This window comes from Engraulis encrasicolus, unplaced genomic scaffold (genome assembly GCF_034702125.1).
Source record: "Engraulis encrasicolus isolate BLACKSEA-1 unplaced genomic scaffold, IST_EnEncr_1.0 scaffold_27_np1212, whole genome shotgun sequence".
In the NCBI taxonomy this organism is placed as follows: Eukaryota; Metazoa; Chordata; class Actinopteri; order Clupeiformes; family Engraulidae; genus Engraulis; species Engraulis encrasicolus.
Window position 1 is genome coordinate 1,945,422 of NW_026945566.1, and position 19,795 is coordinate 1,965,216.

At 45.5% G+C, this 19,795-nt stretch overlaps 1 protein-coding gene across 1 annotated transcript in view; it reads left to right on the plus strand.

The window, feature by feature from the left end:
* Positions 1–19,795, plus strand: part of fyco1b (FYVE and coiled-coil domain autophagy adaptor 1b) — a 56,128-nt gene that overhangs the window by 24,252 nt on the left and 12,081 nt on the right. The window contains exons 16-22 of the mRNA XM_063192940.1: positions 1,157–1,422; positions 8,714–8,806; positions 9,288–9,406; positions 9,993–10,160; positions 12,132–12,272; positions 16,928–17,142; positions 19,445–19,610. Coding sequence (XP_063049010.1) covers positions 1,157–1,422; positions 8,714–8,806; positions 9,288–9,406; positions 9,993–10,160; positions 12,132–12,272; positions 16,928–17,142; positions 19,445–19,610 — 1,168 coding nt within the window. The remainder of the gene's footprint in view (positions 1–1,156; positions 1,423–8,713; positions 8,807–9,287; positions 9,407–9,992; positions 10,161–12,131; positions 12,273–16,927; positions 17,143–19,444; positions 19,611–19,795) is intronic.

Genomic DNA, 19,795 nt, shown 5'->3' on the forward strand with positions numbered 1-19,795 from the left:
CACGGAGAAGCCTATAACTATACGCGATCTCCAAGCCGAGCCGGTCGTTTTAGTGTTTGAACGGTGTCTCTATCTCGAAAGGCCTAGGAGGAGATCCATTTTCTATTTTACTGCTGCCCTGCACAAGACCAATAATAAGAAACAGGACTTAGAGATTACTATAAACGGGCCTTGCTCTGCAAGGGCCATGCTCTGCATGGTCCTTGCTCCGCAAGCCCGCTTAATAAAAGAAACAGGACTTAGAGATTACTATAAACGGGCCTTGCGCTTAATTAATGTTTTTATAGTTTATAGGTAGAATAGGTTACAAGAGGCTACTAATAATTTTAAAAAGTTTCTATATAATAATGATGATGCCACTTCATATCATGTGGTTGCTTTCTGGGCTGATGGGTATCAAAACGTTAAAAGGGCCTATCACGATACTGCCTCCTTGTATCACGATACAGTATCGTGACACTGTGTATCATGATTTCTCGGTTCGATACAATATCGTTACAGCCCTAGTAGGAATGTGTGAAAACTAATGTTGGGTGGAATGTAGGGAGGGCACCACCTACCTCTAGTCCCAGGGCTGTGGCGATACGGGGTGATGTCTGTGATGCGGGGTGATGTCGCAGCCAGCCCTGTCTTCTGAGCCATTCGCCGTCTGGCTCTCCTCCGAGCGATTACAATGGGGGGGGGAAATCCCCAAAACACACCAAGTAGTAGCGCAGGTCCCCGGCACCGTACACTGAGCGATGACCATCCCAAAACCGACAGCCAGGGTTACACGCCAACCCTGACTCTGACTAGCGTTTCGGCTAGCCACCAAAACTCCTTGCCGGAGCTACGGAGTCGAGGAGTAGTGTATTGTGTAGTGTATGGTGTCGTGTATACACTGTGCCCTGCTACATCCTGAAAACAGTCCCGCACACTGACCATTTTGCTGTTTTTCCTTAATAGACCGAAACGTTGTCTATTAAAGAACACTTGACTTGACTTGACTTGACTTGATTAAAGAAAACAGCGAAATGGGCAGTGTGCAGTGTCTTTTTTTTTAATTGTCTGCTGAGTGGGCCCATGGGAAATCTCAGACTCACCTGCCACCTGACCTGACCTCACCTCACCTGAGGTGTGTGGAAAATCCAAGTTTAACCCTGCTACATCCTAACAGGCCAGAACGAGGAGGCGAGGCTGCGCTGGGAGGGGCTCTCGGGGCGGCTGCGTGAAATCGAGGAGGAGGCCGGCAGGGAGGTGCAGAGCCTGAAAGCCAGTATGGAGACTCTGAGGGAGGAGAAGCGCAGGCTGCAGGAGGAGCTGAAGCAGGCCCAGACACAGGCACAGGCACAGGCACAGGCGTCGTCTACCGGCCAGCAGGACGGGGGAGAGGAAGGAGAGAGCCAAACTCTGAAGATGTCAGAGCACAAAGCCAAGTTAGAGGTGGGTCACGTTGCTGACATACAGTAAATACAGTACATGAATGGTTATTATTATAGGGATGGCCCATACAAGGCACATGACTTTTTAAGACAATAAGGCCAGGAGCAGTATCTGTGTCACACAACCTTCAAGACTGGCTGCAACATCAATGCATACCTTGAACATTGTTGACAATTTTGTTACATTTCTTACACTCCATGGATTCCCATGACTGTCCCTGTGCACAGGCCCTTTACCTGTAGGCACTACATGTGTAGGTGTGAGGCAGGTACATTTGAAGAATCAAAGAATAGAAAATCAGAAAACTCATCACACTTATCACTTTTATCACTGTTCACTTTTTCACACATTTTTTGGAGGTAATCACACAGGCACATACCCAGTCGTTCAAACAGGGCCGTACTGGGCCATACATTAAGCCTTAAAGGGCAACTCCTGCCAATTTCAATGTGCTGTTGTATTGCTCACGCTACCCTTGGCTTGTCAGTACCCGGTGACGCCGCAGTTTTTGGCCCAGCCCTTTCCGAGATATGAGCTATTGTAATGGGGGCAACTTTTGTTTACATTTTTTTTAAAAATGAGCATAGGCCTACTCCAAATATTTTCCCAAAAGGTCTGCTGATGTTGCATAACCATTTGGATGTTTTTGGGAATAAATAAAAATGTTTTTTTTTTATGTAAACAAAAGTTGCCCCCATTAGAATAGCTCATATCTCGGAAAGGGCTGAGCCAAAAAATGCGGCGTCACCGGGTACTGACAAGCCATGGGTAGCGTGAGCAATACAACAGCACATTGAAATTGGCAGAGGTTGCCCTTTAACCATAACCCGGCATTATAAATTTGCTGTTACCAGAATGCCAATGACCGAGTCACAGTGCATTACTAAAGGCCCTCTGTTATGTCATAGTATAGTAATACTATGGTAATTAACCTTTCAATGACTATTATTGTACAGCGTGCCACTGGTGGTGCGGCATGCATTAAGGGGCTACGCTTTAACCACAACCCGTTGGAAGTGTGCCAGTAATACATTTACCCTAGGAAATCCTCAAGCCTTATTCTATAGCTTTAACTTTTAAAGCTTAAGTAGCTCTCTGTTCACTTACTGACCTCTACACATTCAGAGACAGAGTGAATAGAAACCTCTGTTCTTGCCTCCTGACGCAGTTGCAGAAGGTAAATGAAATCACAGGCACACGTCGGCTCCAACCTGGCTAGTATCAGATCCCTTTTGCATTGGTTTAGGATTGCTAACAGCTGTTCTAAATTTGTCATCGGTTGGTCATAACAAAAGTGTATTGTACATACTGTATTTACTTTCATATTTGCAAAGTAATGCATCGAAACAGTCAGTATTTCCACTGCAACTAAAACTTTTCAGAGTTTTATAGTGCTTACATCAACAATTACTTTATTTCTGTCAGATCCACTCTAGTCAAAAATGAGACGAGAAACAGAGATACATTTCAGAAGCTTTATTTCTGATTGCATATTTGTGTTTGGCGGTATGGCTCTGTTCGGAGGAAGCTCCCCGGCTTCTCCATGAGCTCCATGGAAGCCAAGACAGGGAACAGCAGCATCCTCAGGTGGAGTGCCTTCCATTTAGCTGGAAAGGCATCATACCCCCTAGAACAGAGCAAGCAACAATGACAACAGTATGACATTGTTTGGCAATGATAAGTCTGGTGGAGCAGGGGAGGTGGTGGGTGCAAAACAAGCAGCAAAAGCAATGACAGGAAAACAAATTTGGTAGTTTAAATAAAGCGCGCCAAAAGCCAGCATCCAATTGCGAGCAGCAGCTGATTAACTAAAGCGCAGCTGATTAGAGGACTGCTGTAGGGGTTAGGTCGGCATCAGCCAATAGGCAAAAGGGAGCGTTGACTACGTGGTCTGCCAGAACTAACGCTAACGCTCGATTTCTGTCAGATCCACTCTAGTCAAAAATGAGACGAGAAACAGAGATACATTTCAGAAGCTTTATTTCTGATTGCATATTTGTGTTTGGCGGTATGGCTCTGTTCGGAGGAAGCTCCCCGGCTTCTCCATGAGCTCCATGGAAGCCAAGACAGGGAACAGCAGCATCCTCAGGTGGAGTGCCTTCCATTTAGCTGGAAAGGCAACATACCCCCCAAACAGACCATACCAAAAATTCAGCCCAAACAATTGGATTAGTTGGAAACGGGGCATCTTACAACCCCCCCGAACAGAATATTAGGCCACCAAATGTGAATAACGATTAACAAATATCATGGATATTAGTTATGGAACTGCGGTAATACCTGATGTTAAAAGAGAAGAAGTGCTATGCTTAGACCGGAATATGGTGCAAGACACAGAGTATTTACTTGCCCAGCAGCAGCAAAATAAAAAAGCTTGCCCAGCAGCAGCAAAATAAAAAAGCTAGCCCAGCAGCAGCAAAATAAAAAAGCTAGCCCAGCAGCAGTTAACGAAAAAGCTTGCCCAGCAGCAGTTAAAGATGTTGATTGATTGTTTACATTTATTGCCGTTTCAGCAGCTATATGCTATATTTTGGCTAATACAGATAGATTGTGGCCAATACAGATAGGAAAAAAAAAGCAGAAAAAGCGTGCCCAGAGGCGGTGGCAAGGCCTGCAGCAGTTACATGGGCCTGTAGAAGTCAAGGGGATATTTCTTTTTTTTCCTTTTTTTTTTTTTTTTTTTAAATTGTATTTATGTTTTTATTTTTATTATTATTATTGTTATTATTATTATTATTATTTTATTTATTTATATTTATTTTATTTGTTTATTTATTTTTTGAAGTCACCAGCCAATAAGTAGAATAAAATGTAATTACCTGCCGGCATTACTTATTGCTTGGCCGCAGCTAAAACACACGAGACTAGCGGTTAAGCGCCCCATGCCACCAGCTGAGAGTAGACACGGGTAAGATAATAGACTAGACTAGCTGTCGGACAGAATGAGCTATATAGGATGTACATAATAAAAAAAAAATGTCGAAGATGGTTAAATATACTGGCCAAGATTCATTAGGGTAACGTACACCAGACCAGGGGCAGTAGATAGGCAAGGCTGGCAAAAAACAGCAAATGGGCAGCAGCAGCAATGGGTTAAGCGGGCAGCAGCAGCAATGGGTTAAGCGGGCAGCAGCAGCAGCAATGGGTTAAGCGGGCAGCAGCAGCAGCAATGGGTTAAGCGGGCAGCAGCAGCAGCAATGGGTTTATCGGGCAGCAGCAGCAATGGGTTAAGCGAGTAGCCAACAGCAGTAAACCGGCAAGCCAGGCGGGAAGCAGCTGTAAATGGGCCAGGCAGGCAGCATCAGATGGGCTGATCGTCGGGATCAGTGTTACTCTAGGATCCGGAAAAACAGCAGGCTGACAAGGACCACATGACAGCACACAATAAGCTGGACCTCGATGACGGCAACCAAGCTAGAATGATGGACAGATACTGCTGTAGGTAAAGCCTATCCGAGAGCAGCAAGGAGACCGGAGATGGCGACAGTCAGCAGAAGCTACATTGACACAATATGAGCAGGCAGCCGCTGGCTAGACACTAGACCGACCAATGAAGCAGCCGATAGACTAAACCAAGTGAGCCCACTGTAGTTTCAGTAGCAGCACAATACAATCCAGCAGATCTGACAGCATATAGATAATATGACTGGAGGCGGGCGCAGGACCCGATGCAGTTAAACTATGTGAGCAAGCTGGAGTTAGACAGAGTATGAGCCAATAGCAATTGCAGCACATGGACTACTCAGGGCAATCAATGCTACCATGAACAACAGAGTCAACATGCTAACAGGGCGAACATTAGCCAGACAGCACGATTACCGTCCTACGAAGCAACACAGGCGACCAGTAACAAAAACATGAGCAGCACTACAGAGTACACTTGCCGAGCAAGCAGAGCTAATTCAGACTATGAGCTAACAGCGCCACCATGACTACATGGGGAACAATGCCAACAGACCACAGAAGCTAACAGCATTAGCAAGGCCTATGTATACTATGCAGTTTCAGCAAAAAAAGACTGAATCAACAAAATTGTCCAGACACGGCAACATCCTGAGCCCAACATGATCTACACTGATTGTATAAAGGACGCCGCCGACATGACCACTGATGCAGCCTCCCCCAGCCGAGGCCACGACATGGCTCCATAAGCATGACAAGGCCTAAACGTGCTAAATATGAGCCAACATGCACGCCACTACCCCACATTACATAACAATAGCCTACAGTTGATATTGTACTATGCAGATAGATGTTGCCATTTACCGAAAGTGACTGGAATGAGGGGAAGAGCTAATAATGCCATACAGGCAGCACACGCACTACTGCACAACCAAACCGAGCTAGCAGAAAGATACACAGCCATGCAAGGTCACGGGTAGGCATATAACCAGGCTTTAACAGATGAGCAATATAGCCATGCCAGCACAGCCTACATCAGCCAGTAACAAAGACAATGCACCCCTTGCTAGTAGTAATGACGGACTCCAGACAAAATACTTACACTACAATGGCCAAAACGACAGGACTGACTACATACCAGCTCAAAACAGGGCACCAGCACTGAGTGAAGCAGCAACCACACTAAAGCCAGGCCACAGCCAGAGTACCTACACAGCTTAGCCAGGACTATGACTATACACACTGCAAGCACCTAGACTAGCAACCATGAAGCAATGGTTCACAAGAACATTAATAGTCTAGGATACAGAGCTAGCACAACTGGCCAAACAGGCCTACAGTAGGCCTACTTATAATGCAGCAGAGACAACAGTTATGATGGAGCCCACTGAAACCCCCCAAAACTATCAAGCGGTTTGGCGCTTACAAATTCAGTACATCAGGAGTGCCATGGAAAATACTGGACCAGTCGACGCCGCCTTGAAATACATAGGTTGTGGATGCGCAGCCCTGTCACGAAAACGGGGCTCTCCTATAAGATATCACGAATATTATAGATTATTTTCATGACGTGGTACGAAATTGCATTAGACAGGGTTGCCACTCCTCAAGCGAACACACCGTGGGTGTCCATCCGAACACTGGGCCTAATCAATACAAAATTGACTATTGAAATGATCGCAGGGGGTGCAGGGGAAACGCGTTTGAAAGCAGGAATAACATACCGATACCAGTGAAATAAGGAGCAACTACGGGACACCTAGAGTCTCCTAATTACAAAAATAACCAGCAGTCCCGAATGCACGGTTCCAGCATCCGTCGTGCCAAGGATGATTGAAGACACCTGCGGCTTGTTACAGCACATCAGATGAGCGGCGATCACAGTGAAATAATGCAGCAATACAAAGCCTAGGATAGCCTAATCGCATCGTCGACTACAGCCTATGTTCAAAGGGAGCTAAATTAGTTAACAGTTTCCGAGCAAAAACGCATCTCGTCAGATTATGCACCGTATCGCCATGCAAGACTTATCCCGCGAAGGCACAAAAGACGACTCAATTTACCACGACTCGCGTGAATGTATTTGGATGCGTTTATCCGGAGAGTATTCCTACATGATTTGGCACCTCACAACAAGCCCTACTATATAGCCCCTGCGCAGGGCAAATGCAATAGGCAGCCAACCGAAATAATCAGCCTCTGCTGAGTGTAATGAAACCATATTCTAGTAAGCAACTGGGGGGGGGGGGACGGACAGCCGACTATGCACTCAAAACAGGCGTTAAGCAGCGAGCTACGGTTTAACGTCAGAGAGAGTGGACAAACGGGTCCACCTAACTAAAGAAAACAACAATTATTAAAAGCAACGTGCAACAGTTAGCGACCAGACAAGCTCCAATCCCGAGACAAAGAAGCCTAGTTAGCAATCAGAGTATTAATCTCTGCTGACTCACAGCGGGAACAGTGCATATCGAGCAAACAGCTGACATCATCATTACTACTAAACACGCAAAATGCAGTGGAATTATGCAATATTGAAATCAGCGAAGGCAGCTCCCGTGGGGAACTTCACTGCCAGCAAGATAAACTATCCATGAAATTCGGGTTTAACGTCAGAAATTCGGCGGCACGACACGAGTAAAGTAGTGCGAAAAATAAAATGACCAGTGAGCTCATATCGGGAGATAAGGCAAAACAGATGACGAAGCCTAAGTAATTCAGAGAAAAGCGCACAGCCTATCAGAAGACGAAACCCTATTGTCGATAAGAAGGAAAAACATCTGATATTTACTTTCAAAATAACGCAAGCAAGCACTACCAACTATCTAAAAAGAAGCAACGCAAGCAGCAAAACAAGCAGCAAAAAGCAATCGCAAAACAAGCAGCAAAAGCAATGACAGGAAAACAAATTTGGTAGTTTAAATAAAGCGCGCCAACAGCCAGCATCCAATTGCGAGCGCAGCTGATTAACTAAAGCGCAGCTGATTCGTGGACAGCAGTAGGGGTTAGGTCTGCATCAGCTAATAGGCGAAAGGGAGCGTTGACTACGTAGTCTGCCAGAACTAACGCTAACGCTCGATTCACCCCATCATCTTATAGCCTTAAAACTATTACAGAAAGATTGCTATAGGAGTGCTCCAGGGCTTGACATTAACATTTTCACCCACCGGCCACTGTGGCTATTGGTTTTCCCGAGTCACTAGCCATTCAGGTATTCCACTAGCCACAGATTTTATATTGTTTTTTTTTTCTTTATCATGATTGTGTACGTCTAACCTCAGAAGATAAGGTGCTAAAGCAAGATCAGTGTATAACTTTGTACATGGAAGTATATCAAGCAAATAGAAACTGAGTTATTGACATTCTTCTTGAACTTAAATACAAATAATTTATAGAATAGGGGTGACCAACAGAATGTAGGCTGCTATGATACGTATGTCATACCAAGGAATTATCTGCCAGCCAAATTGGCTAGTGACACTGAAAGTATTACTTGCCACAGCCAAGTTTTATCAGCATTTGGCCGGTTGGCTGGTGCCAGTGTCAAGCCCTGCTTGGCTCACTTGGAAAGGAGGTAATTGCCTCTAAATGCTCTTTTCCACTGCTGGTTTTCTGGCATACCTACAGCTCGACACAGCACGACTCGGCCACCACTTTTTGCTTTACGATTGAGCTGTTTCATGCCCTATTGAAAAGCAAAAAGTGGTGGCCGAGCTGCGCTTTGTCGAGCTGTAGGCCTGCCAGAAAAACGGCAGTGGAAAAGAGCCTAATGTGACTACCAAAATAAAGGAGGAAAAAAAAAAGCAAATAAGTATTTTTGCCTTACTTAGCTCAGTTTATTATTCTTTTACAATATGTAATGTAATGTTCATGTGGTGTCCATGTTCAGGGCGTGACAGAGGAGCTGAGCAGTGTGAGACAGCAGCTGGCGGTCTCCCGGCAACAGGTTGCGGCGCTGGAGGCCAAACTGAAGGAAGTGGAGGTGAGCATCGCCATGCTGGCTCTTGTGAAAGCTCTCCTGGGAAACTCCCATTGTCATTGGGACACAGCACTCCACAGCACACAGTGCTCACTGTACACAACAAAATTGCTTTTATGCCCCAAACGGTGTCCCTAGGGAGCAATGCGGCGGGATGGCACCATGCTCAGAGTACAATAAAGTGTCATCAAAAAAACCCAACATAAAACATATTTGCCCCGTGTTTGACCTAACCACTGTTACAATGCTGCTATTTCTCCACTCTCCAAGGGAATTAGAGATAGACCTATTTTTTTCTTAACTTGATACGGTATAATATATTTTATATTTTATTTAGTTCAAATCTTTATTACAAATTGCCTAGCCGAAGACCTTCACACACGTCACATACAGAATTTGTTTTGAAGCAAAACCTTTGAACAAACAGCATTAATATTAGTAATTAATACATGATCATGAGAGTAATTCTATCCCTTAACCGCAGACGTCAAGCCATGACAGCCATCACGCAGTAGAGGAGAGGAATGCCCACATCGCCCAGACTGAACGGGTATTACAGCAGAAAGAGGAAGAGGTGAAGAAGCTAACGGGGGATTTGTCCAAGTAAGCATTTCTGCTTGTCTGACGGTTGTGCCCACCCACGCTGACGGCTATTTGTGGTTTTATTTGGCATTTTCTGTCTGTCAGTCCTTGTCGGTCACAGTGCTGCAGTTCTATAAATGTGTCTGCTGTTTCCTGGAAATGGCAGTGTTCTATGAACCGTGTGCAGATCTGCCTTCTTCAACAGTGTTCTATGAACAAACATTCGTAGAAGCATAATTTCAACACATTTCCATGTATCGTTAGTCCTAATGCTCATTTATTCCCCATGTCTTCTCTGCTTTTCTTTCTCTCTACCCTCTATCACCTTCTCTCTCTTTTCTTATTTGTCTTTCCCACCGTCTATCTCTTTTCTTATTTGTCTTTCCCACCGTCTATCTCTTTATTTCTCTCTCCCTACATCCTGCTATCTGTCACTGTCTTTCTCTCTATCTATCTATCTATCTATCTATCTATCTATCTATCTATCTATCTATCTATCTATCTATCTATCTATCTATCTATCTATCTGTCTGTCTGTCTGTCTGTCTGTCTGTCTATCTATCTATCTATCTATCTATCTATCTATCTATCTCCTGTTCTCCATCAGAGTGGAGGGCCAGCTTGCTTTGGCCCAGAAGGCGTGTCAGGACCTGAGTGAGAGTCTCCGCCGCACCACCGTGGAGAAGCAGACGAGCGACCTGAAGACGTCGGCCGAGATCGACGACCTGTACCGCACCAAGAGGAACCTGGAGGAGAGACTGATCGAGCTCATCAGGTGACACTGTACCTCTCACCCAGACGCGAATCTAGGCTTAGCTGGAGCGTCAAGCGAAATTTCAAAGGAGCAGACATTTTAAACAAATTGGCCACTACTGTAGCAAAGCGTGAGCTGTTGTTCACCATCTACTGCCTTGGTCTCTAAACAAAGGTCTGTGGGCCAAATACGGCCCGGGCATGGCAAACATTTGGCCTGCCATGAGGTCAGAATAACTGATTACATAAATGTGTGTGATTTTCGATCACTAAAACTTCACTAAAAAAATCTGTTCTCTGTCCAGACATCTAACTTGTGTCTCATTGGGTTGGGGTGTTGGTTTGGCCTGCAGTCTCACTTGCTCTTCATAATTTGGCCCTTAGAGAAAAATAATTGGAGACCACTGATCTGATCTAGCGTCTTGAGGGCCCCCATTGGCTGCCTGCCTAGCCTGGTGACAAGACGTGCCTCTGCTCTCACCTGTCCTTCCCTCCCATAGCCGGCCAATGTGTCTAGTGATTGGGCAACCCGGATTCATGCGTTTTACCATCCAGTGCTACATTTTACCAAATGACTTGGTTACAATACAATGCATTATGCCAGATTATTTGGTGATATATGGCACCAGATTGTTAGCCTGATTATCATCGACTTTCAAATCTCTTCGAGACTTGGTCTGACCAAGAGCATAACAATTAACATTTCCCAAACGGCATTTCCCCAAATGTCCTCCCTTGGTTTGCTAATGATTGTTTGCTTCCCAACAAAGTGGCAGGAGTTCCCGTATTTGCGGGAACTCAGAAAGTACTTGCATTGACTCTTGACCTGACTGGTAGCAACGCTGAAGCTGTTGCGTAACTAGGAGGGCACGGCCTGGCTACCAGATTGTAGCTTCTGAATCCAGGTTGCTCATCACTTCCCCTGTCTCACATCTCCTGCCCACACATACAGTAGCCAGAGATATTCTATCAGAGATATTCTATAGAGATATGCCAACATAATAGGTTTCTATGGGCACCTAACGCGACCAGGTTCCGGTCTGCCTAAAGGGCCGTGTCATAATGCTCCTACAATGAATAGAACAGTCCTTAGGTCTGCCTAGGTCTGCCTAAGGGGGCCATAATAGAACCAGGAAACAATGGGCCAATGGAACCTCTCTCTTATCTTCTCTCTCTGCAGTAGCCCTCTCACCGGTCCGGTCATGTACAGCACGTCTACTGCCTAATGATAGCAGTCTCTGCCCCTGACCAGATCACGGTAGTTCTCTGCTGTGGTTCTCCAAGCTTCATTTCCGTATAATAATATAATTGTCAAGAGGATGATGTATAAAAGCATGCTTAGAAATTCACTCTTGGAAAAGTTAAAAATGGGCATATTTTGTGTTTTAACTCTTGTAGGTCACATCTGCCTGCTAATCTTTATGGTCGTACTGTAATATTCCGAAACCTTTAACCATAAATTCATTTGAAGAAGTTGCATCCTTTGACACATAGTATGACCCTTATTTGTCTATTACTCAATTGTAGCACTTTTCTTGCTGACAAGGCCGGAAAAAATACATTCATCATCATTACTCTGCATTTTCTTCCCCAGAAACAAAAGTCAAATAAACAAAAAATAGAATTGACTTTATCAAACTCTCCTTGCCATTGTTTATTTTTTCCTACTGTTTTCCACAACTATAGAGGCAAATAAATTGACAAGATTACATCTTACTTTTTTGCTGACACTTATATTATTATTATTATGTAATATTGTAACAATGGATGGAATGCTTCTTTTTTTCTTTTATTCAGTCGTTGCAGGGCTTAGGCAGACATTTCAAAACAATTCATTGACTTTATTAAATAAAAATAGAAGAATCTCAGTCTCTATTCCTTACTTAGTCTGTGTACTTCAGAGGTGCAACCAAAAGGCAGACTGTGCTGTTTGGCACATAATTGATTATATTCTAACACAGTATTTCTCCTGACTCTTTGGTGCCCCCTGCAGGGATAAGGATGCGCTGTGGCAGAAGTCTGATGCGCTGGAGTTTGAGCAGAAGATGCGAGAGGAGCAGACGGACCGCGGGCAGCTGCAGTGCCTGGGCTGCCAGAGCCAGTTCAGCTGGTACCTACGCAAATACAACTGCAGGTGAGGCATGCACAGACAGCGGACATAATGCATTACATTACATTATACTTAGCTGAAACTTTTTTTAATTCAAAGTAACTTACAGTTATTTGCAGTACAGGGTATTGGTCATAGTCCCTGAAGCAGGGTGTTAGGGAGGGGTCAGGAAGGTTTCAAACCAACAATCCCCAGATTGAAAGACCAACTCCCTAACTGCTGCGCCATGGGCCACGGGCCATACTGTACCTGTCAGTCCTCAGAAGACACACAAAAGCTGACAAGGGAATGAAATCTCCATTTTACTGTGCTATTTGGTTTCCTTTCCTGAGAGCCAGTTAAGCTGGTACCTGCACACATACAACTGCAGGTGAGGGATGTGCAGACAGGGGCAACGTACAGTACATTACATTACACTTAGCTGACTTTTTTTTCTCCAAAGCGACTTACAGTTATTTGCAGTACAGGGCATTGGTTATAGTACCTGGAGCCATGTGGGGATAAGTGCCCTGCCCAAGGGTACCTCAGCCATGGATGTAGGTGCAAGGAGGGCTCAGGTGGGATTCGAACCAACAATCCCCAGACTGAAAGGCCAACTCCCTAACCGCTCCGCCACAGTCCATACTGTACAGTACATAAATATCAGTCTTCAGAGGACACACAAAAACTGACAAGGGAATGAAATCTCCTTTTTACTGTGCTATTTAGTTTCCTTTCCTGAGAGCCAGTTCCCAATGGTAACTGTGCACATATACAGTGCCCCCATAATTATTGGCACCCCTGGTTGAGATGTGTTAAAAGCCTTAAAATAAATTCAGTGTTTATTGCAGAAGAATACTGTCACACTGAAAATTGTAGGAAAATGTAGCCTTCAACTCAAATGAATTGTAAGAAAATAAAAAAATCCCTGACTAAAAAATAATTATTTTTCATTAAATCACCTGTTCCACAATTATTGGCACCCTTAACAATTCCCAGGAAATAAATATAATTGAAGCATTTCTGTCATTTCTACAGTAGTTTACAAAGTTTACCAGAGTATGTAGGAACATTTAATTAGTAATTCATCACTTCCTGTTTCCCTGGGGTATAAATATGACGTGACACCGAGGCCATTTCTCTTATCCACTCTTAAACATGGGAAAGACAAAGGAACACAGCATACAAGTGAGGCAGATGTGCGTCGACCTTCACAGGTCAGGCAGAGGCTACAAGAAGATTGCCACTCAACTGCAGCTGCCCATATCCACTATGAGAGGAATAATTAAGAAGTTCAAAACAACTGGAACAGTGGTAAACAAGCCTGGACGAGGACCCAAGTTTATTTTGCCACCACGCACAGTGAGGAGGATGGTAAGAGAAATCAAAAGATCTCCAAAGCTCACTGTTACAGAATTACAACAAATGGTAGCATCCTGGGGTCACAAAGTCTCCAAATCAACCATCAGGCGCTGTCTACACGCCAACAAGCTGTTTGGGAGGCATGCACGGAGAAAACCTTTCCTCACTCACAATCATAAACGCAAGCGTCTGGAGTTCGCCAAGCGGTATTGGGGCTTCAACTGGGACCGTGTGCTTTGGTCAGATGAGACCAAGATTGAGCTTTTTGGCAACAAACACTCTAAGTGGGTCTGGCGTACCACGAAAGATGCGCATGCTGAACAGCACCTCATACCACTGTGAAGTATGGGGGTGGGTCAGTGATGCTGTGGGGCTGTTTCGCTTCCAAAGGCCCTGGGAACCTTGTTAGGGTGCATGGCATCATGAATGCTTTGAAATACCAGGACATTTTAAATCAAAATCTGTTGCCCTCTGCCCGAAAGCTGAAGCTGGGTCGTCACTGGGTCTTTCAGCAAGACAATGACCCTGAACATATGGCCAAATCTACACAGAAATGGTTCACCAGACACAAAATCAAGCTCCTCCCATGGCCATCTCAGTCCCCTGACCTCAACCCCATTGAGAACCTGTGGGGTGAGCTGAAGAGGAGAGTACAGAGGAGAGGACCCAGGTCTCTGGATGATTTAGAGAGATTCTGCAAAGAGGAATGGCTGAAGATCCCTCTTTCTGTCTTTTCCCATCTTGTGAAACATTATAGGAGAAGATTAGGTGCTGTTTTGTTGGCAAAAGGGGGTTGTACAAAATATTAACACCAGGGGTGCTAATAATTGTGACACACATTATTTGATGTCAAATAATTATTTCTTTATGTGGGATTTTTTCCCCACTGAATAAATGCACTTGTATTGAAGGTTGGATTTTTCTCTTTTTTTCCATTAAGGTCCCATATTATTAAGAAAAAAAATAAAATAATTGGAAGCTAAAAAACACATTTCAACCAGGGGTGCCAATAATTATGGAGGGCACTGTAATTGCAGGTGAGACATGAGCAGACGGGGGCATCGCATGGGTCACACACAACAGAGCCAAGTGAGCCATTCAAGGCACATGAAAACACCCTCTTATAAGAACAGAGATGGTTATATGGTTTGCTCTCTCAGGAGCCAGTTCAACTGATACCAGCTGGTGGGACAAGACAGGTGCTCAGGTCATAGTGCCAATGCATGGCAGTTTCCCATAGAAAAGCTCAGGTCAAAAGGCAGGTCAGAGAATAAAAGCAAATTTAAACAACAACACTGAAGGTCATGAAGGACAGGGGCCATCAAACGGGGCCAAGCACTGCAGGGGTTCACTGACATACAAGCCAGACCAGACAGGAGAATCACCTCTACGCTGTAGGTGGGACAGACAGTACATCAGCCCATGCTGGAGATACTGTAGCTAAAGCATACAAGAGAATTACCAGAGATTTTTAAAGCAAAACTGTTTATCAACCTTTTTTCAACTTCGCTATATTTGTCTGCTGTTCCCCTGTGCTGTCCTCGTTGATTTCACTGATGTTGTCTCAGTAATGTCGTGTAAATGACATTTTCTTCTGTGATTGTAGTACGGTATGCTATGTGACATGATGGCCAATGCCACTGCCATCATAATCAGTCTTGTGGCTCTCTAACACAGGTGACGTATACACGTTCAGATACAAACACTCTAAGTGCATTTGAGATGAGTTTGGACACACACACACACACACACACACACACACACACACACACACACACACACACACACACACACACACACACACACACACACACACACACACACACACACACACACACACACACACACACGATGTGTCAGGCTACTCCAAATCCCTGTTCCCCATTTCGTTGCTCTCTGCTTTCTGCTATGATTCTGCGTAAATGTTTCTAAGAAAATGGAAGAGGTTTTCTGGTGCTTTTTGCAATTTGGCAACACTGCATTTCAACACTCATGAGTACACTAACCGGATTTCATTGCTAAAAACTCTAGGCACTCAGGAGTATATCACTTATGACCTGGGGTTTTGTTAAAGGGGTATGCCACTATTTTGGGGCTTAATACAGTTAAAATCGTTGGCTGGGGTTTATAAAGGTGGTAAAGTGTCTTATTTTTCATGTTAAGCGTTGTCTTGCTGTAAGACAAGTTAAAAGAGGGAATATGTCGCTAAGCTAGTGAAAGTCAATGGATCCGTGTAGCATTGTAGCGACATGCTCCCTCTTTTAACTTGTCTTAAAGCAAGAAAACAACTTGCATGAAAAATAAGACACTTTACCACCTTTATAAACCCTGGCCAACGATTTTAACTGTATTAAGCCCCAAAATAGTGGCATACCCCTTTAAGAGTTATTTGAATCTTATTATTGTAGCACTAGAATTAGAGTCCCTTTTCTCCTCCTGTCCTGCCTCTATTGTATATTGCTACAGTGAGAGTGCAGTGGCCTTGGTGCATTCACAAAGTTTGTAATAAAAACATTTTAAATTTCAATTCTAACCCAAGTCCTCTCCCTCTCCGTTCTCCTCTTCCCCATCCTCCACACCTTTCTCCTCTATATAATCTTCCTCCTCTTCTTCCTCCTCTTCTCTCTCCTTCTCCCTGTACAAATGTCCCATTCTCAAAGGTGCTTGGGACCTCCAGTGGAGGGTGCCGCACTGTGCCATGGCTACAAGGGTGTTTGTTGCAAAAATAAGAGACGATTTATCCAACTCGTGTGATTTGTGTAACATGCCTGAGACTGTGTCTTTTCACAATGTACAAAACTGACTTCCCTTTTTTCCTTCCTGAGTAGGGTGTGTAATTGTTTGTCTTTTATTTTTTACCAAAGAATTGTTTACGTTCAGTACTCAGAGAAAAACAAGGTTGTGTGCACCTACTTGAATTTTTTAATAGGCCAGTCAAAATGGTGGTCTGGGAATGTTATACATTTCAGCATGAGGGTGAATCATATGGGTCGAGTCAAGGATTGTAACTGAATTCACTTCTTGAACAGTTTGAAAAGAAATGGTGCGCAAACAAAGGACTGTGAACAATTGATGATAGCAGAAGTTTGACATTCAGATGATAACAATGCCTTCTTTTGGACCCTGGGGGCTCTTTCCAGGTGTTTTTCTTGTCTTGGCGGTTTGAAGGAGAGAGCTCCTCCCTTCTCGTACCGAAGGGACATGTTTTAGGTGAAATATTGTATGCTATGAAATGGTGGTGAAATCCAATAAATGAGTATTAAATCTCTCTCTCTCTTTCTCCACCTCGTCTTCTCCATCCGTCTCCTTTTCCTCCTCCTCCTCTTCCTGTCCTCCAGGCTGTGTGGCCGGGCGTTCTGCTACTACTGCTGCAGTAACTCTGTGAGCACGCAGCACGGCGGCACGCGTGAGCGCTGCTGCAAGGACTGCTACACGCAGCATAGTGCTGTGGTGGAGCGCCACCCACAGGAGGAGCCGGGAACACCGCCCTTCCCACCGCCATCACTCTTCATCCCCCCCACGCCCCCCAGCTCAGCCGGATCAGGAGCAGGAGGTAGAGGATGTGTCTCACACACACACACACACACATACACATACACATACACACACACGCACACACTATATGCTGAAGATTTACTGTGAATACAATAAGATATCAATTGCAGAAATATGCATTAATTGTTTACTATTAGCAATAATGCTATGAATTGTTAGGTGCTAGGGTTTGTGTTTAGTCAGTATCAGAATCATATTTTTTTCAATAGCTTGTCATACAGTGAAGTGAAAGCCCAACCTGGAAATTCTAACTCCCATTGTCATTGCGACACAGCACTCCACAGCACAGAAGTGCACCCAACAAAATTGCATTTATGCCTCACCAAGGCTGCAAGGAGGCAGCCCCCAATGGCGGCCGAAAGGGAGCTGTGCAGCGAGACCGTACCATGTTCAGGGTACCTCAGTCATGGAGAAGGCTGGGGGAGAGCACTGGTTGATTACTCCACCCACCAACATGCTAGGTCGGGAGTCAAACCGGCAACCTTTGGGCTACAATTTTTGACGCTGTAACCGCTTACCCATGACTGCCCATAAAAGGATGAAGACAGTAGAGTCAGTAGAGTGCAGACAGACTGGCAGACTGAGGATCTTGAGGTCAGCAGTTCTGTATGTGTATGTGTATATACAGCTCTGTTTGACAGGACAGCCAGCACAATGCTGTGACCGTAACGCAGAGGTTCTCAAACTTTTTCCATCATTCCCCCCTTCAGAGGGTCTGAATGCTTCCGAGCCCCCCCAAGCAACCGCAGTACTCGCGCAGACTGATTTTGCGATCGCTGCGCAGAATCAAAGGAATGGTGACTGGTGATATTAAACAAAAGAGGGACTGCAGTCGAATGCAGATGTGTGTTCATTTCCTATGCTATTCAAATTCATGACAATTAATAATATAATGTTGGTGAGGGCTTTAAAATTATTGACTTATTGGCGAGACAGGAAATCATTTCCTTGGGGCAAAAAAGCCCAAATCTGATGTCACAAGCCCCCCCTGAGATACCTCCGCGCCCCCCCAGGGGGGCTTACGCCCCACTTTGAGAAACACTGCCGTAACGCGTCCTTCAGTGATGTCAGTGGAGCAGTCCGTATGAGCCGTCCCCCCCGTATGACCTCTAGGGGCCCGCTGGTGTCATGTTTACCCCCCAGGGACTGTGCACAGCATCTCTATATATAAACATGTCAATGGCCACCTCTCATACTGTACTCCACACCCCCAGGGGTGATGGAAGTCAATTGGAGTTGTGGGTGACGTTGGGGAGCTATGAGGGCAAAAGAATTATGTCAGTGTTGTAGTTGGGTGTGTCTTCCCCTAGGTGGTGCTGGAGGAGTTTCTAACTCCACAAAACAAGGCAGAAACACTTTAAAAAATGAGGGTGTAGCATCAGTCAAATGTTCTATCATTTTACAATGTTCCATCAAACAGCTGCTTTGGCGGAGGTCTGCACTCTTTGAGTGCATTTCTAGTTATACCGTTGCTTAAATTTGGGCTATAGTATTAATTACCTCCGCCAAGGAGGTTATGTTTTCGGTCGCGTTGGTTTGTCTGTCTGTTTGTCTTTCTGTCTGTCTGTCAGCAGGATAACTCAAAAACAAACGGATTTGGCTGAAACTTTGTTAGTAATGACCCAAGGAACAAGTGATTCAATTCTGGTGGCGTTCCGGAGCACGAACTGGAACCAGGACCTTTTTAAAGATTCTTCACCATTACATTGCTGGCCTATAAATCTAGACGCCCCTAGTGACCAGAAATGGAATTGCGGGAACTCCACAAAAAGAAGGCTGAAATACTTGGGGTGTAACATAGTCAAATGTGCTATCAATCAGCTTCCTTGGCGGAGGTCTGTGCTCTCTGATATCATTCTACAGTAGTTTCAATATGATTTTCATTTTCGTCTACACCCTTGCCCCGATCCCCTCACCCCACCCCACCCCGCCTCATCAAACCCCTCCTCCACTCACCCTGTCCCACCTCCACACCACCCCACCCCACCTCCTGCTCCGATCCCCTCACCCCACCCCACCCCATCCCACCTCACCTCCTACTCCGATCCCACCCCACCCCACCCCATTCCACCCCACCCCACCCCACTCCACCCCACCCCACCCCACTCCACCCCACCCCACCCCACCACACCACCCCACCCCACCCACCCCACCCCACCTCACACCACCCCACCCCACCCCACCTCACCCCACCCCACCTCACCCCACCCCACTGCTCCGATCCCCACATCCCACACCACCCCATCCCACCTCCTGCCCCGATCCCCCCATCCCATCCCACCCCACCCCACCTCCTGCAGCTCCAGAGCCGTCCCTGAGGCAGGATGACGGGGTGTTTGACATCATCACGGAGGAGGAGGTGAGCCGCATCTACGACAGCGGCGAGTCCCTGTCCGGCAGCACCACCACCACCCCCGAGAGGGAGAGGGAGCGGGAGCGGCGGGGCCGAGCGGGGGCAGACACACTGTGAGTCACCACACACATGCACGCACGTACACACACGGGCACATACAGACTCATGCATACGCATGTACACTACACACACTCACATACAAGCACAGACACGCACATGCACGCACGCACACACACGGGCACATACAGACTCATGCGTACGTATGTAGACACACTCACATACACGCACAGACACACAC